An 18,577-nucleotide genomic window follows, 5' to 3' on the forward strand; every position below is an offset into this window, starting at 1 on the left:
CTCTGTTAGTGGCGCAGGACCTTCTCCTCCGCTTTGATAGAGGTGCAGGACCTTCTCCTGATGACGTTGTTTAAACGCACAGCAGAGGTTTCAGTTCTGGAATGGAGGAGATGTGAGAGGGATGGCACTGGTGGTCTCCAAGGTGCAACGGTTTGGTTGCAGCAAGTGGCTTACTCTTCACCCCTGTGCAATGGCCAATAGCTGCACGATTCAGATGTTCAGACCCGACCAATCGCTAGGAGGAGCCGAATGAGAGCAGCAAGTGGCCCTCCCGCCTCTGCGACGTCACAGAGATAACATTTCAATGTAAATCTCTGGGATTGTCTCATTTGCCGGCGCAGAGTGCAGGAGAGATCCCCTTAGCCACAGTATTACAGAGTTAATCCATCAGAGTTGGCCTCACTGCGCTCAACAATCCCTTTCACTCATATATAACATTTGGTCACAGCAGCCAATAGACTTTCATCCTATCTGTTTGCTGCCACCTGGTGGTGAGCCAGTGAGCCGCATGTACAATGACACTTCCCCCCCCCCGGCAATTAACTATAATAAAGGACAACTCCGTACTCTACCATCACTATACAGAGTAATACAATCATCGCCATTTGTAAGATCTATGCTTGCTTGCAGACTCTGTCAGGTTCCCAAGCAGCGTGCCTTCAGCTGTTGCAAAACTACAACTCCCAGCATGCCCGGACAGCCTTTGGCTGTCCGGGCAAGCTGGGAGTTGTAGTTTTGCCACAGCTGGAGACAAACTGGGATAAGAAACACTATATTAAAGACACTTTGGGTCACTGTCCCTTTAATAGATGGGTCACTGTCCCTTTATATAGGCTCCTATCTATATTAAAGATCAGTCTTTCCTAACCAGTGTGCCTCCAGCTTTTGAAAAACTACAACTCCCAGCATGTCCGGAAAGCCAAAGGCTTGGTTGAGAAACACTATATTAAATAAAGACACTTTGGGTCACTGTCCCTTTATATTAAAAGGGTACTCCGCTAGAAAACATCTTTCTTTTTTTTTTTTCAAATCAACTGGTGCCAGAAAGTTAAACAGATTTAAAAATATCTTTTATTAAAAAATCTTAATCCTTCCAGGACTTATTAGCTGCTGAATACTACAGAGGAAATTGTTTTATTTTTGGAACACAGAGCACAGTGCTCTCTGCTGACATCTCTGTCCATTTTAGGAACTGTCCAGAGCAGCATATATTTTCTATGGGGATTTTCTCCTACTCTGGACAGTTCCTAAAATGGACAGAGATGTCAGCAGAGAGCTCTGTGTTCCAAAAATAAAAGAATTTCCTCTGTAGTATTTAGCAGCTAATAAGTACTGGAAGGATTAAGAATTTTTAATAGAAGTAATTTACAAATCTGTTTAACTTTCTGGCACCAGTTGATTTAAAAAAAATAAAATAATTTCCACCGGAGTACCCCCTTAAATCAGTATTTTGCAACCAGGGTGCCTCCAGCTGTTTTCAACAGCTGGAGGCCCCCTGGTTGGGAAACACCACTCCACGTTAATACTTCTGACACAAGTTTGTTACAGTGTATCAGGCTGATATCTACACTGATACATTGTTCCAGGGCATCAGCTATTGGACACAAAGATAGAAGGGATATTTCCATCCACTTGGCTAATAAACAGATTAATTAATTATGATAAGAAACGAGAAAGACAAAATATATTAGAAACTTTTATTTACAAAAAAAACGGCGGACCTAGGCAAGTTCTCAGTCCTCTAAGTTTAGGCCATGTTCCCACTGCAAAACTACAAAAACATTTTATTCATGGACGCCTATGAAATAGTTTTTTATTTTTACTCAACTGAAAAAAATGGCGGTGAATAAAATACGTCTTTTACATTTTTTTAATTTTATTTTTTGAAAGTGTGGGGACACGGCCTTAAAGGAGAAGTGTTGTGCAGTGTAACTTCCAAAGGAGAGGGGATAAGTCCCAGAAGAAAGCCGCAGCAGACACATCCCTCCATTTTTAGGAGATACATAGAGGGGGCGTGTCGGCCGCCGCATCACGCAGGGACAGAACGCCCCCTTCCAGCATACTGCGGTCCTTCTGATAGGGGATAAGTTATGTTCCACTACAGTATTCCTCTTTTAAAGGGGTACTCCACTGGAAAACATTTTTTTATTTTTTATTAACTGGTGCCAGAAAGTTAAACAGATTTGTAAATTACTTCTATTTAAAAATCTTAATTCTTCCAGTACTTATTCGCTTCTGAATACTACAGAGGAAATCTTTTCTTTTTGGAACACAGAGCTCTCTGCTGACATCTCGAGCACAGTGCTCTCTGCTGACACCTCTGTCCATTTTAGAAACTGACCAGAACTGTTTGCTATGGGGATTTTCTCCTACTTTGGACAGTTCTTAAAATAGACAGAGATGGCAGCAGAGAGCACTGTGGTCATGAAGTCAGTAGAGAGCTCTGTGTTCCAAAAAGAATTTCCTCTTTAGTATTCAGCAGCTAATAAGTACTGGAAGGATTAAGATTTTTTTTTTTTAATAGAAGTAATTTACAAATCTGTTTCAATTTCTGGCCCCAGTTCATTTAAAAAATAAAAAAAATAAGTTTTTCACCAGAGTAACCCTTTAATCCTTCCAGTACTTATCAGCTGCTGTATGATCCACAGGAAGTTCTTTTCTTTTTGAATTTCCTTTCTGTCTGACCACAGTGCTCTCTGCTGACACCTCTGTCCATTTTAGGAACTGTCCAGAGTAGGAGCAAATCCCCATAGGAAACCTCTCCTGCTCTGGACAGTTCCTAAAATGGACAGAGGTGTCAGCAGAGAGCACTGTGGTCAGACAGAAAGGAAATTCAAAAAGAAAATAACTTCCTGTGGAGCATACAGCAGCTTATACGTACATGAAGGATTAAGATTTTTAAATAGAAGTAATTTACAAATCTGTTTAACTTTCTGGCACCAGTTGATAAAAAAAAAAAATGTTTTCCAGTGGGGTACCCCTTTAAGGCGGTGTTTCCCAATCAGTGTGCCTCCAGCTGTTGCAAAACTACAATTCCCAGCATGCCCGGACAGCCAATGGGAGTTGTAGTTTTGCAGCAGGTAGAGGCACCATGGTTGGGAAACACTGGTCTATAGCCTGCACTTCCAATAAATACATCTCCCAACACTACAACACCCAGCATGCCCTGTAGCAGAACAACTGTCTGAAGTTCTCTAAAAGGGACATCCTGTGTTTTCCCAACCAAAAAAAAGGGAGTATCCCTTTAACTAGCACAGCAGCCGTTACTCTCCAATCTGAGGCAGGATCTGCAGTGATGTTCATCCTGATCCTCCTGATTCACATACGCTCTTCTTATTCATGTCTACTATTTACCACATGCTTCTCCAGTCACTCCAGGACTAAGATGAAGTCCTAGGGACGATCTTCATATTTCAGTGTCAATGAGGACACAGGAGAAACTCCATCATATAACAGAGTCCTGGAGAGATCAGCGATGGTGCAGGAGGGGGCACTGCAGTATCCCGGTGCAGGGGGGGGGGGGGGGGGTGTCACACGTCAGAGGGTATTTTGGAGGTGACTGTGTCCAGCGGCTGCCAGTGACAGCTCGTCAGGGCATCGAACAGCTCCTCGCTCTGCTCCATGAACTGTCTGTTGGCCTCGGCAATGTCCACTTCGGGGTTGGGGTCTGGGAATAGACAGAACATTAACATATAAGGCCTTGTTCACACCACAATTTGGATTTGTTGCGAAAATGTCAAAACGACACGATGTTGTGTCTGTACTCTGACAGGTAGAGGCCCCAGTGTAATCAGCTAGTGACTACATTCAGGTCATGTTCCCAATGTATCCAACAAGACGTGTTCCTCAGACCCAGACAAAACGTCACCCATCAGTGCGGCCCCCCCGAACGGGACTATGAGGACGGAACGCGCTGTATACCCGAACAGGCTGGGTAATGTTAAAAAAAGTAAAAACTAAGTGTATGGGAGGGAGGGATGTTATTGTATGTATATTAGGGGTGCGAATCGGCAAGAATTTGGCGATACGATACGTATCACGATACACATATGACGATACGATATATCGCGATATATATCCCGACTGTTTACGGGATGATATATCGCGATATATCCTGATTCTGTCTCAAAAACAATGTCTTTTACTCTTTTATTAAAACTTTTTTTTTTTTCCACTTTATTAGACTTTTAGGAAGAATCATTAGATTCCTCAGACAGATGAATAGAGTTCTATTGAACTCCATTGATCTGTGATCCATTGATAGAGCCTGGTCCAGCCCACTAGCCCATCAGGGAGCATTCACAGATCCCTTTAGACGCCACTGTCAGCTTTGGCAGCGGCGATCTAAAGGGTTAATAGCCAGCATGAGGCGATTGCTGGCTATTAGCGGCGGCCCCCGGTTACTGAGAACCGCCGGGGGCTGCAGAGTACGGAGCGGGCAGGAGTCCGGAGCCCCCTCCATACAGACTGCTGAGCGCTGCATGCTGGATATTAGCGGCGGTGATGCATCAGTGGCCCCCAGCTACTGAAATCAGCCAGGGGCCGAAGAGTACGGAGCAGCCACGAGTCGGGAGCACGCTCCATACACCCAGAGCGACCCTGCGTCAGATACGGCCCTGCTTGCACGAGCCCGAAAAATTCACTTATCCCGGAACTGCATGTCCCGGGTGTCAGGAGATATAAATTCCACATCCCTAAAAGGATTGATTCAAAAATATTTTGAATCGATTCAGTATCGCCAAATGAAAAATTGCCATAATCGAGATATGAGCCCAGGGGGATCGGAGGGGGGAGAGAAATGATGGCACAAGGGGATTAAGTATCGCATTAGTATAAAGGTAAGCACACACCATTATGAAAATAAGTATTTTATGAGTTATTTTGTGCTGCGAGTACTCCTCGCGCATAAGTTCCAAGCAAATTTACACGCGAGGGGTCCCCGTGGACATACTTTCACCCTTTGGGGGTACAGTAACGAAAAAGGTTGAGAACCACTGGTCTAAAGCAGGAGAGGTTTGCTATGGGGATTTGCTTCTACTCTGCACAGTTCCTGACATGGACAGAGGTGTCAGCAGAGAGCACTGTGGTCAGACTGGAATGAACTACACAACTTCCTCTGAAGCATACAGCAGCTGATAAGTACTGGAATGATTAAGATTTTTTAATTGAAGTAATTTACAAATCTGATTAACTTTCTGGATCCAGTTGATTTAAAAAAAAAAAAATATATAAAGTTTTCCAGTGGAGTACCCCTTTACCAGTTGATTTGAAAAGTTTCCCCCCCCCCCACCGGAGTAACCCTTTAATGACAAGACACCAGTGAGTCTGGATATACTGGAATAAGTGGTGGTCAAGTGTTTGCAACCTGGAATCCTCCTCCAGCCGTTGTAAAACTACAACCCACAGCATTCATTGTGGAGAATAAAAGAATGTTCATGTGCTCATCTCACAGGGCATCACCTCCGCCGACACACTGTAACAGACCACAGCTGTGTGTCAGACTACCTGGGTGTTGTAGTTCATCGCCTCAGTCACGTCCTGTGCTCATCTTACCATTTATTTATTTATTTTTACATACTTACCCTTATTTGTGCCACGTGTATAAAGGGATTTAAAGGGGCAGGGCGGCTGTGAACATTTCCCATGTGCCATATGGAGGCGATGAGTCCTTTACTGTGCAGAGGAGTCACAACCGCCTAGACAAGTCTTCCCTAACCCGTAGCGGCCGCAAAACTACAACTCCCAGCATTTCTTGACCTGTGATCGCATGCTGAGAGTTGTAGTTCTGAACTGGATAGCCACCGGTTTGAGAACAGTGGTCTATAGCGGTTTTTCCTAACCAGGGTGCCTCCAGCTGTTGCAAAGTTACTACTCCCAGCATGTCCTATACCAGTGGTCTTCAAAACTGTGGACCTGCAGCTGTTGCAAAACTACAAATCCCAGCATGCCCTATACCAGTGGTCTTCAAACTGTGGACCTCCAGTGGTTGCAAAACTACAACTCCCAGCATGCCCTATATAAGTGGTCTTCTAACTGTGGGCATCCAGCTGTTGCAAAACTACAACTCCCAGCATGTCCTATACCAGTGGTCTTCAGACTGTGGACATCCAGCTGTTGCAAAACTACAACTCCCAGCATGACCTATACCAGTGGTTTTCAAACTGTGGACATCCAGCTGTTGCAAAACTACAAATCCCAGCATGTCCTATACCAGTGGTCTTCAAACTGTGGACATCCAGCTGTTGCAAAACTACAACTCCCAGCATGCCCGGACAGCCTTTGGCTGTCCGGGCATGCTGGGAGTTGTAGTTTTGCAGCAGCTGGAGGCACGCTGGTTGTGAAACACTGGTCTATAGCCCGCACTTCCCCTAAATAAATCTCCCAGCACTACAACACCCAGCATGCCCTGTAGCAGGAAAACGAGAACATCTGTCACGAGTTCTCTAAAAGGGACATCCCGTCTGGTGCACAACCATCTCCACCATCAAGCAGTAATGACATCACAACGTTACCTTCCAATGCCTCCTCTTCCAATTCTTCAGGAGCCTTTAAGAAAAAAAAAAAATAATAATAATAATAATAATAATAATAATTATTATTAAAGAGGCACTGTCGTCATTATGAAAAACGTTTTATATTTTTTAGTACTACTGATAAATGTAATTTAAATAATTAATCTTATTAAAAAAAAAAAAAAAAAAAAATGTACATTTTACTAAAAAATAAAAAAATTTAATTAAATGAAAATAGCCGCCACTAGTGGTCCTCTGTCTTTATGCAGCCGGACTACTCTGTATTTTGCAGCATACTGGATACTGGCCGTAAAGCATGTTGGTATCCAGTATAGGAGATCACCATTGCACCACTGCAGCCTTCAGATGTTCCTAAACTACAACTCCCAAGATGAGAGTTGTAGTTTTGCAACATCTGGGGGTACAATCTTTGTTAAAAAAAAAAAAAAAAAAAAAAAAACAACTCTGTTTTAGAGCTGTGTAGCCTCCAGCTCTTGCTAAACTACAGATAAAGGATGTGTGGGCATGCTGGGAGTTGTAGTTTTGCAACAGCTACAGGCAAACACTGCTCTAACACAATGCTTTACAAACACTGCAGCTCCAAAACTAAAACTCCCAGCATGCTTGAACAGCCAAAGCTATTTGTTAGGGATATATAGGTCCTAGACACATAAAAATGATATGTACATGATCCGGATTGGGTACGGAGTAACATCACTTTGTTTTTTTGGCAACATGACAGGTACGCTTTAAAGTAAATAGTCTTCGCTTACAGAGCATTACCTCCGCTGACACACTGTAACAGACCACAGCTGTGTGCACGCAGAACTCACTCACCGGCCAGCTGTTTTCGGTGTAGCCGTACTGTTGGTAGATGTAGCTGTTATTTTTCTGGTCGTACTTCCAGTTGGTGAACATCTGCTGGAACTGCTGGGTGTAGTAGTTGAACGCCTGCACGTATTCTGCTGCCGGGTTCCTTGTCTGAGGGCTGAAGATAAAGACGGAAAATACATCTGTGAGTATCGGTGCGGAGCCTGAGCAACCGCCACTCACATACAACGTGACCTTATAGGTTAAGACATAAGCCATGGTGACCGGAATGGAAACCGCCATACTTTACACTGCAGGTTGTATTTAAAGAAGTGTAATGTAAACCTGAATATACAATCTAATTGGAGACTTAAAAGGGGTACTCTGGTGGAAAAACATTTTTTTTTTTTTTTTTTCTTTTTTAAATTAACTGGTGCCAGAAAGTTAAACATATTTGTAAATTACTTCTATTAAAAAATCTTAATCCTTCCAGTACTTATTAGCTGCTGAATGCTACAGAGGAAATTCCTTTCTTTTTGGAACACTGATGACATCACGAGCACAGTGCTCTCTGCTGACATCTCTGTCCATTTTAGCAACCGTGCATAGCAGATATATGCTAAGGGCAGCATGGTGGCTCAGTGGTTAGCACTGCTGCCTTGCAATGCTGAGGCCTTAGGTTCAAATCCCACTAAGGACAACAATAAATAAAGACTTATTATTATAATAACGTCAGCAGAGAGAACTGTGGTCGTGATGTCATCAGAGAGCATTCCAAAAAGAAAAGAATTTCCTCTGTAGTATTCAGCAGCTAATAAGTACTGGAAGGATTAAGATTTTTTACTAGAAGTAATTTACAAATATGTTTAACTTTCTGGCACCAGTTGATTTAAAAAAGAAAAAAAAAAAAAATAGTTTTTCCACCGGAGTGCCCCTTTAATGTGTGGGAAAGATGCATAACATCTGACTGACTCCTACACGGGACCATATAGGCGGGGTGCCCCTTTATATCCCGATTTGTAATATATAAAATAATAATATGAATAATAATAATGAAACAAAAAATAGAGAAACACAGCCGCACATCCACCATTTGTATTTTGATCTACTTGTTTCTCCGCATAATTTAAAAATATAACAGGTTGTTAGTATACATTTGGATCAAAAAGTACAATAATACATTTTTAATTATTTTATTACATTATTTAATTATTTTTATTACTACTATTTAATAACATAATAATGTAATACAATTATATTAATATGATTAATATTAAATAATAATAAAATTGCAATAAAATACAATAATAATAAAATGTAATATAATAATAATATAATATATTACATTATTAAATTTTTCTATTATTAATATTGTGATATATTATTTTTACAATTATGCAATTATCATCAATATAATAATAATAATAATAATAATAATTAACCCCTTAAGGACGCAGCCCTTTTTCACCTTAAGGACTGAGCCCTTTTTCGCAATTCTGACCACCATCACTTTACGCATTAATAACTCAAAAACGCTTTTACCGAATATTCTGATTCTGAGACTGTTTTTTCGTGACATATTCTACTTTATTTTATTGGTAAATTTTCGGCGTTACTTGCCTCCTTTTTTGGTGAAAAATCCCCAAATTTCATGAAAATGTTGAAAATTTAGCATTTTTCTAACTTTGAAGCTCTCTGCTTGTAAGGAAAATGGATATTCCAAATAAATGCTATCTTTATTCACAAATACAATATGTCCACTTTATGTTTGCATCATAAAATGGGCATATTTTTGCTTTTTGAAAAAATTTGAGGGCTTCAAAATAGAGCAGAAATTTTCAAACATTTCGTGAAAATTGCAAACTCTGAAGGGACAGATGTTACAGAACTACAACTCCCAGCATGCCTGGGTAGTCCCGGCATGCTGAGAGTTGTAGTTTGGCAACATCTGGAGGGCTACCGTTTGGGCACCACTGTAACAGTGGTCTCCAAACTGTGACCCTCCAGATGTTGCAAAACTACAACTCCCAGCATGCCCAGACAGCCTTTGGCTGTCTGGGCATGCTGGTAGTTGCAGTTTGGCACCCACTAGGAAGGGCAACAGTAAAAATCGCTTACTGCCCCTGAACCTCCCCCCCCCCCACCGTCGTTTCCCTACCTGCGCCTGTCTCCAGCGACGATCGGCGGTCCCCACGCATCTTCTTTGCAGGTACCGGCCTCAATCTTCTCCTCCCCCCCCCCCGTTCTGCCCGACATCCAGGGGTGGACAGAATTGGGGGTTGCCATGGCAACCCACTGTCCTGCGCTTCCATTGGTCAGAATCAGTTCTGACCAATGGCAGGGGATAGGAGGAGATCGCAGCACTGCGACCTCACTCCTATCCCTCAGGATAATCGGGGCTGTCACTGACAGCTCCGATCATCCCTATTTTACGGGTGATCGGGTCACCAGAGACCTGATCAGCTCGGAATAGCAGAAAATCTCATGTCTGAATTGACATGGGATTTTCTGTGATCGCCGACATGGGGGGGGGGGGGGGGGTCTCAGGACCCCCCTCGGCGATGTGCCGGGATGCCTGCTGAATGATTTCAGCAGGCATCCCGGTCCGGTCCCCAACTGGAATTCCCACGGGCGTATCCATAACCATAACGCCCTCAGTCCTTAAGGACTCGGGATGCAGGGCGTATGCATACGCCCGGCGTCGTGAAGAGGTTAAAAAATAAAATAATGTATTAATATATTGATAATTACAAAATTGTAAAAACAATATATCACAATATTAATAATAATAAGTAAAAAAAAAAAAAATAAAGTAATATAATATCATTATGAATATATTATTTTATAATAACAACAACAATTATCATCATCATCATCATCATTTTCCTCTGTATGATGACCACTCACCTGGGGTCCGGCGGCTTCGTATAAAGCGCGTGCTTCAGCTTGAATCTTTTGGGCTGCAAAATAAATTGGTTTAGTTACTTTTGTAGCAACAAAATTAAATACAATTTTACAAAAAAATAAAAAAAATAAAATAAAAAAAAAACAGACATTTCTTTAACTTTTTTTTACAACTTGCTGTGAGCTGTAGTCTTGCAACAGCTGGAGGCACCTTGGTTGGGAAACACAGGATGTCCCTTTTAGAGAACTTGTGACAGATGTTCTGCTACATGGCATGCTGGGTGTTGTAGTGTTGGGAGATGTATATATGGGAAGTGCAGGCTATAGACCAGTTTTTCCCAACCAGTGTGCCTCCAGCTGCTGCAAAACTACAACTCCCAGCATGCACGGACAGCCAACGGCTGTCCGGGCATGCTGGGAGTTGTAGTTTTGCAACAGCTGGAGGCACACTGGTTGGGAAACACTGCCTTAAAGGGGTACTCCACTGGAAAACATTTTTTTTTAATCAACTGGTGCCAGAAAGTTAAACAGATTTGTAAATTACTTCTATTAAAAAGATCTTAATCCTTCCAGTACTTATCAGCTGCTGTATTCTCCACAGGAAGTTCTTTTCTTTTTGAATTTCCTTTCTGTCTGACCACAGTGCTCTCTGCTGACACCTCTGTCCATGTCAGGAACTGTCCAGAGCAGGAGAGGTTTGCTATGGGGATTTGCCCCTACTCTGGACAGTTCCTGACATGGACAGAGGTGTCAGCAGAGAGCACTGTGGTCAGACTGGAAAGAACTACACAACTTCCTCTGGAGAATACAGCAGCTAATAAGTACTGGAAGGATTAAGAATTTTTAATAGAAGTAATTTACAAATCTGTTTAATTTTCTTGCACCAGTTGATAAAAAAAAAAAAAAATGCGTTCCAGTGGAGTACCCCTTTAAGTGATCATGAGCTGCCCCAGGTAAAACTGATGGACTGTACTAAACCTCTGATCCAGCCGCGGCTCGCACTCACCGGGTTGGCGCCGGGCACCAGTTTTCCGTTTACGTTCGTCAGGCACCTGGAGGCCGACGCTTGGCTGGGAAATTCTACGAAACAGTAACCGGAAAGTGCGCTGGAACAGAGGAACGAAACTCAAGGTCACATGATCCATCAGAAGATGGTCTGAAACGGAACAGTCTCTATTATAAACCTTCTACCGTTTGGTGTACGCAGCGACTATGCAGATTATATGTCTCCATGGTTACAGACTACAAAGCCGTCTGATCCCGTAGTCACATTCTGTTACATTCACCACCTCTTATACTGTTTATAGTCGGTAACCATGGAGACACACTAAACGGCAGGGGATGTAGATTACAGGCGCGCGTCACATGATCTCACCCGGTGAAGCGGTTGCGGATGATCTTGATGCTGAGGACGGTCTCCCCCATGGCCTGGAAGGCCTGTGTGATGAAGGCCTCGTTCATGTTCTCATCGATCTGTCAGAGAGAAGAGTCGGGTTATTACAGACCGGGAAATCATGTGACCCGAGGGACCGGAACAGACTGAACGGCGCCTACTCTCTATTACACTACAACTCCCAGCATGCACTGAACCTCTCCATCTAATACTACTCTCAGCATGTTCTACGTCTACTTTGTGACACTACAACTCCCAGCATGTCCTGAATCATGTGCTCCGGCTGATATACTACAACTCCCAGCATGTCCTGAATCATGTGCTCCAGATATACTACAACTCCCAGCATGTCCTGAATCATGTTCTCCAGCTGATATACTACAACTCCCAGCATGTCCTGAATCATGTGCTCCAGCTAATATACTACAACTCCCAGCATGTCCTGAATCATATGCTCAGCCTGATATACTACAACACCCAGCATGTCCTGAATCATGTTCTCCAGCTAATATACTACAACTCCCAGCATGTCCTGAATCATGTTCTCCAGCTAATATACTACAACTCCCAGCATGTCCTGAATCATGTGCTCCAGCTAATATACTACAACTCCCAGCATGTCCTGAATCATGTTCTCCAGCTAATATACTACAACTCCCAGCATGTCCTGAATCATGTGCTCCAGCTAATATACTACAACTCCCAGCATGTCCTGAATCATGTGCTCCAGATATACTACAACTCCCAGCATGTCCTGAATCATGTTCTCCAACTGATATACTACAACTCCCAGCATGTCCTGAATCATCTGCTCCAAATATACTACAACTCCCAGCATGTCCTGAATCATGTTCTCCAGCTAATATACTACAACTCCCAGCATGTCCTGAATCATGTGCTCAGCCTGATATACTACAACTCCCAGCATGTCCTGAATCATGTTCTCCAGCTAATATACTACAACTCCCAGCATGTCCTGAATCATGTGCTCCAGATATACTACAACTCCCAGCATGTCCTGAATCATGTGCTCAGCCTGATATACTACAACTCCCAGCATGTCCTGAATCATGTTCTCCAGCTAATATACTACAACTCCCAGCATGTCCTGAATCATGTGCTCAGCCTGATATACTACAACTCCCAGCATGTCCTGAATCATGTTCTCCAGCTAATATACTACAACTCCCAGCATGTCCTGAATCATGTTCTCCAGCTAATATACTACAACTCCCAGCATGTCCTGAATCATGTGCTCCAGATATACTACAACTCCCAGCATGTCCTGAATCATGTGCTCCAGCTGATATACTACAACTCCCAGCATGTCCTGAATCATGTGCTCCGGCTGATATACTACAACTCCCAGCATGTCCTGAATCATGTGCTCAGCCTGATATACTACAACTCCCAGCATGTCCTGAATCATGTGCTCCAGCTGATATACTACAACTCCCAGCATGTCCTGAATCATGTGCTCAGCCTGATATACTACAACTCCCAGCATGTCCTGAATCATGTTCTCCAGCTAATATACTACAACTCCCAGCATGTCCTGAATCATGTTCTCCAGCTAATATACTACAACTCCCAGCATGTCCTGAATCATGTTCTCCAAATATACTACAACTCCCAGCATGTCCTGAATCATGTGCTCAGCCTGATATACTACAACTCCCAGCATGTCCTGAATCATGTTCTCCAGCTAATATACTACAACTCCCAGCATGTCCTGAATCATGTTCTCCAAATATACTACAACTCCCAGCATGTCCTGAATCATGTTCTCCAAATATACTACAACTCCCAGCATGTCCTGAATCATGTTCTCCAGCTAATATACTACAACTCCCAGCATGTCCTGAATCATGTGCTCAGCCTGATATACTACAACTCCCAGCATGTCCTGAATCATGTGCTCCAGCTGATATACTACAACTCCCAGCATGTCCTGAATCATGTTCTCCAAATATACTACAACTCCCAGCATGTCCTGAATCATGTGCTCAGCCTGATATACTACAACTCCCAGCATGTCCTGAATCATGTGCTCCGGCTGATATACTACAACTCCCAGCATGTCCTGAATCATGTGCTCCAGATATACTACAACTCCCAGCATGTCCTGAATCATGTTCTCCAGCTAATATACTACAACTCCCAGCATGTCCTGAATCATGTTCTCCAGCTAATATACTACAACTCCCAGCATGTCCTGAATCATGTGCTCAGCCTAATATACTACAACTCCCAGCATGTCCTGAATCATGTGCTCCAGCTAATATACTACAACTCCCAGCATGTCCTGAATCATGTTCTCCAGCTAATATACTACAACTCCCAGCATGTCCTGAATCATGTGCTCCAGATATACTACAACTCCCAGCATGTCCTGAATCATGTGCTCCAGCTGATATACTACAACTCCCAGCATGTCCTGAATCATGTGCTCCGGCTGATATACTACAACTCCCAGCATGTCCTGAATCATGTGCTCAGCCTGATATACTACAACTCCCAGCATGTCCTGAATCATGTGCTCCAGCTGATATACTACAACTCCCAGCATGTCCTGAATCATGTGCTCAGCCTGATATACTACAACTCCCAGCATGTCCTGAATCATGTTCTCCAGCTAATATACTACAACTCCCAGCATGTCCTGAATCATGTTCTCCAGCTAATATACTACAACTCCCAGCATGTCCTGAATCATGTTCTCCAAATATACTACAACTCCCAGCATGTCCTGAATCATGTGCTCAGCCTGATATACTACAACTCCCAGCATGTCCTGAATCATGTTCTCCAGCTAATATACTACAACTCCCAGCATGTCCTGAATCATGTTCTCCAAATATACTACAACTCCCAGCATGTCCTGAATCATGTTCTCCAAATATACTACAACTCCCAGCATGTCCTGAATCATGTTCTCCAGCTAATATACTACAACTCCCAGCATGTCCTGAATCATGTGCTCAGCCTGATATACTACAACTCCCAGCATGTCCTGAATCATGTGCTCCAGCTGATATACTACAACTCCCAGCATGTCCTGAATCATGTTCTCCAAATATACTACAACTCCCAGCATGTCCTGAATCATGTGCTCAGCCTGATATACTACAACTCCCAGCATGTCCTGAATCATGTGCTCCGGCTGATATACTACAACTCCCAGCATGTCCTGAATCATGTGCTCCAGATATACTACAACTCCCAGCATGTCCTGAATCATGTTCTCCAGCTAATATACTACAACTCCCAGCATGTCCTGAATCATGTTCTCCAGCTAATATACTACAACTCCCAGCATGTCCTGAATCATGTGCTCAGCCTAATATACTACAACTCCCAGCATGTCCTGAATCATGTGCTCCAGCTGATATACTACAACGCCCAGCATGTCCTGAATCATGTGCTCCGGCTGATATACTACAACTCCCAGCATGTCCTGAATCATGTTCTCCAGCTAATATACTACAACTCCCAGCATGTCCTGAATCATGTGCTCCAGATATACTACAACTCCCAGCATGTCCTGAATCATGTGCTCCAGATATACTACAACTCCCAGCATGTCCTGAATCATGTGCTCAGCCTGATATACTACAACTCCCAGCATGTCCTGAATCATGTGCTCCGGCTGATATACTACAACTCCCAGCATGTCCTGAATCATGTGCTCCAGATATACTACAACTCCCAGCATGTCCTGAATCATGTGCTCCAGATATACTACAACTCCCAGCATGTCCTGAATCATGTTCTCCAGCTAATATACTACAACTCCCAGCATGTCCTGAATCATGTGCTCCGGCTGATATACTACAACTCCCAGCATGTCCTGAATCATGTTCTCCAGCTAATATACTACAACTCCCAGCATGTCCTGAATCATGTGCTCCAGATATACTACAACTCCCAGCATGTCCTGAATCATGTGCTCCAGCTGATATACTACAACTCCCAGCATGTCCTGAATCATGTTCTCCAGCTGATATACTACAACTCCCAGCATGTCCTGAATCATGTGCTCCAGCTAATATACTACAACTCCCAGCATGTCCTGAATCATGTGCTCCAGCTGATATACTACAACTCCCAGCATGTCCTGAATCATGTGCTCCAGCTAATATACTACAACTCCCAGCATGTCCTGAATCATGTGCTCCAGCTAATATACTACAACTCCCAGCATGTCCTGAATCATGTGCTCCAGATATACTACAACTCCCAGCATGTCCTGAATCATGTTCTCCAACTGATATACTACAACTCCCAGCATGTCCTGAATCATGTTCTCCAAATATACTACAACTCCCAGCATGTCCTGAATCATGTGCTCCAGCTGATATACTACAACTCCCAGCATGTCCTGAATCATGTTCTCCAAATATACTACAACTCCCAGCATGTCCTGAATCATGTGCTCCAGCTAATATACTACAACTCCCAGCATGTCCTGAATCATGTGCTCCAGCTAATATACTACAACTCCCAGCATGTCCTGAATCATGTGCTCCAGATATACTACAACTCCCAGCATGTCCTGAATCATGTGCTCCAGATATACTACAACTCCCAGCATGTCCTGAATCATGTTCTCCAACTGATATACTACAACTCCCAGCATGTCCTGAATCATGTTCTCCAAATATACTACAACTCCCAGCATGTCCTGAATCATGTGCTCCGGCTGATATACTACAACTCCCAGCATGTCCTGAATCATGTTCTCCAGCTAATATACTATAACTCCCAGCATGTCCTGAATCATGTTCTCAGCCTGATATACTACAACTCCCAGCATGTCCTGAATCATGTGCTCCAGATATACTACAACTCCCAGCATGTCCTGAATCATGTGCTCCAGATATACTACAACTCCCAGCATGTCCTGAATCATGTGCTCCAGCTGATATACTACAACTCCCAGCATGTCCTGAATCATGTTCTCCAGCTGATATACTACAACTCCCAGCATGTCCTGAATCATGTGCTCCAGCTAATATACTACAACTCCCAGCATGTCCTGAATCATGTGCTCCAGCTAATATACTACAACTCCCAGCATGTCCTGAATCATGTGCTCCAGATATACTACAACTCCCAGCATGTCCTGAATCATGTTCTCCAACTGATATACTACAACTCCCAGCATGTCCTGAATCATGTTCTCCAAATATACTACAACTCCCAGCATGTCCTGAATCATGTGCTCCAGCTGATATACTACAACTCCCAGCATGTCCTGAATCATGTTCTCCAAATATACTACAACTCCCAGCATGTCCTGAATCATGTTCTCCAGCTAATATACTACAACTCCCAGCATGCCATACGTCATATTCTGCAGCAATTGTGTTATTACTCCCAGTATCTATCTGCCCTGAAAGTACAATCCCCAGCGAGGCCATGCTGGGAGTTGTAGTTCCCTCCGGTCACTCACATCTCCCATCCACAGACTCGCCATCTCCACGGCCACCACGATCACACCGGGTTCTCTACAGACACCGAAGGCCCCGCCCACACGCGTCTCATTGGACGATTCCCGATAAACCAATCAAATCCAACCACTTCCGGTAACCCCTGACCCGGATAGAGAAATCCACGCTCTAGTGTTGCACAAAGGCGCCGCCATTTTGTTGGTGACCCACTAGCTGTAATAGACTCATGTAGAAACTTTCCAGAATTCTCTAATGGGGGGAAGAGGAAGGATGTGTAAATGATGAATTCAGATCCAGAAATAACTGTGAATAAATGGCTTCACATATATTCAGTCAGTGATTATTAACCCCTGGAGGACACCTCCTCGCCTTCTAATAGCCGTAACTCCTTCCATTACCCCCTACAGACCCATATGAAGATTTGTTTTTTGCACCATCAATTGTACTTTATAATGACATCAATTATGTTACCACAAAATCTACAGCGAAACAAATTATCTGTGATGAACAATAAAAAACTATTTTTGGGGGATTCTATTTCTACGCATTGCTTTTTTTCGGTAAAAATGACACATATTTATTCCATAGGGCTATACGATTGCAACGATACCCGATTTAGATTTTGTTTTGTTTTATTTTACTACTTTATAAAAATTATAACTTAAAGGGGTACTCCGCTGCTCAGCGTTCGGAACAAACTGTTCCAAAAGCTGTGGCGGCGCCGGGAACTCGTGATGTCATAGTCCCGCCCTCTCATGGTGTTACCCCCCGCCCCCTCAATGCAAGTCTATCGGGGGGGGGGGGGGGGGGGTGATATAACTTAGGCTCCCCGGAGTACTCCTTTAAGGGGATAATGGAACAGCTCTTTATTGATGAAAACTTGACATAAAAAAACCTACACAAACTTTAGAAAGTACAAAGAAGTATATTGGCTGTCTCTTTGGGGTCAGAATATATAGTCGTTATACACCTCCCCTCCAGCTCTATCTGTATACTGCTGCTATCTCTATGGGATCAGGATATATAGTAGTTTTACACCTCCCCTCCATCTCTATCTGTATACTGCTGCTATCTCTTTGGGGTCAGAATATATAGTAGTTATACACCTCCCCTCCAGCTCTATCTGTATACTGCTGCTATCTCTTTGGGATCAGAATATATAGTAGTTATACACCTCCCCTCTAGCTCTATCTGTATACTGCTGCTATCTCTTTGGGATCAGAATATATAGTAGTTATACACCTCCCCACCAGCTCTATCTGTATACTACTGCTATCTCTATGGGATCAGGATATATAGTAGTTATACCCTCCTCCAGCTCTATCTGTATACTGCTGCTATCTCTATGGGATCAGGAAATATAATAGTTATACACCTTCCCTCCAGTTCTATCTTTATACTGCTGCTGCTGCTATCTCTATGGGATGAGGATATATAGTGGTTATACACCTCCCCTCCAGCTCTGTCTGTATACTGCTGTTATCTCTATGGGATCAGGATATATA

General features: G+C 43.2%; 2 protein-coding genes across 2 annotated transcripts in view; one reads left to right on the top strand and one right to left on the bottom strand.

Annotated features, from left to right (window-relative positions):
- Positions 1–18,577, top strand: part of LOC130294057 (serine protease inhibitor swm-1-like) — a 105,137-nt gene that overhangs the window by 80,735 nt on the left and 5,825 nt on the right. The window lies entirely within an intron of this gene.
- On the bottom strand, positions 2,845–17,207 carry TRNAU1AP (tRNA selenocysteine 1 associated protein 1). Its single transcript, XM_056543442.1, has 7 exons — positions 17,075–17,207; positions 11,602–11,699; positions 11,233–11,332; positions 10,230–10,282; positions 7,350–7,500; positions 6,513–6,546; positions 2,845–3,667 (listed from the first exon to the last, which is right to left on the bottom strand). Exons 1-7 carry the CDS (start codon positions 17,096–17,098, stop codon positions 3,531–3,533), a joined length of 597 nt encoding a protein of 198 aa, XP_056399417.1. The 5' UTR covers positions 17,099–17,207; the 3' UTR covers positions 2,845–3,530.

Source organism: Hyla sarda, chromosome 10 (assembly GCF_029499605.1).
Source record: "Hyla sarda isolate aHylSar1 chromosome 10, aHylSar1.hap1, whole genome shotgun sequence".
Lineage (NCBI taxonomy): Eukaryota > Metazoa > Chordata > Amphibia > Anura > Hylidae > Hyla > Hyla sarda.

Bases quoted from the DNA above. Each gene is read 5' to 3' on its own strand.
- TRNAU1AP (XM_056543442.1), bottom strand. From the start codon at position 17,098: ATGGCGAGTCTGTGGATGGGAGAT. The intron at 11,700-17,074 runs GTGAGTGACCGG...TCTCTCTGACAG, and splicing joins CGAGTCTGTGGATGGGAGAT to ATCGATGAGAACATGAACGA. The intron at 6,547-7,349 runs GTGAGTGAGTTC...TTTTTCTTAAAG, and splicing joins ACACCGAAAACAGCTGGCCG to GCTCCTGAAGAATTGGAAGA.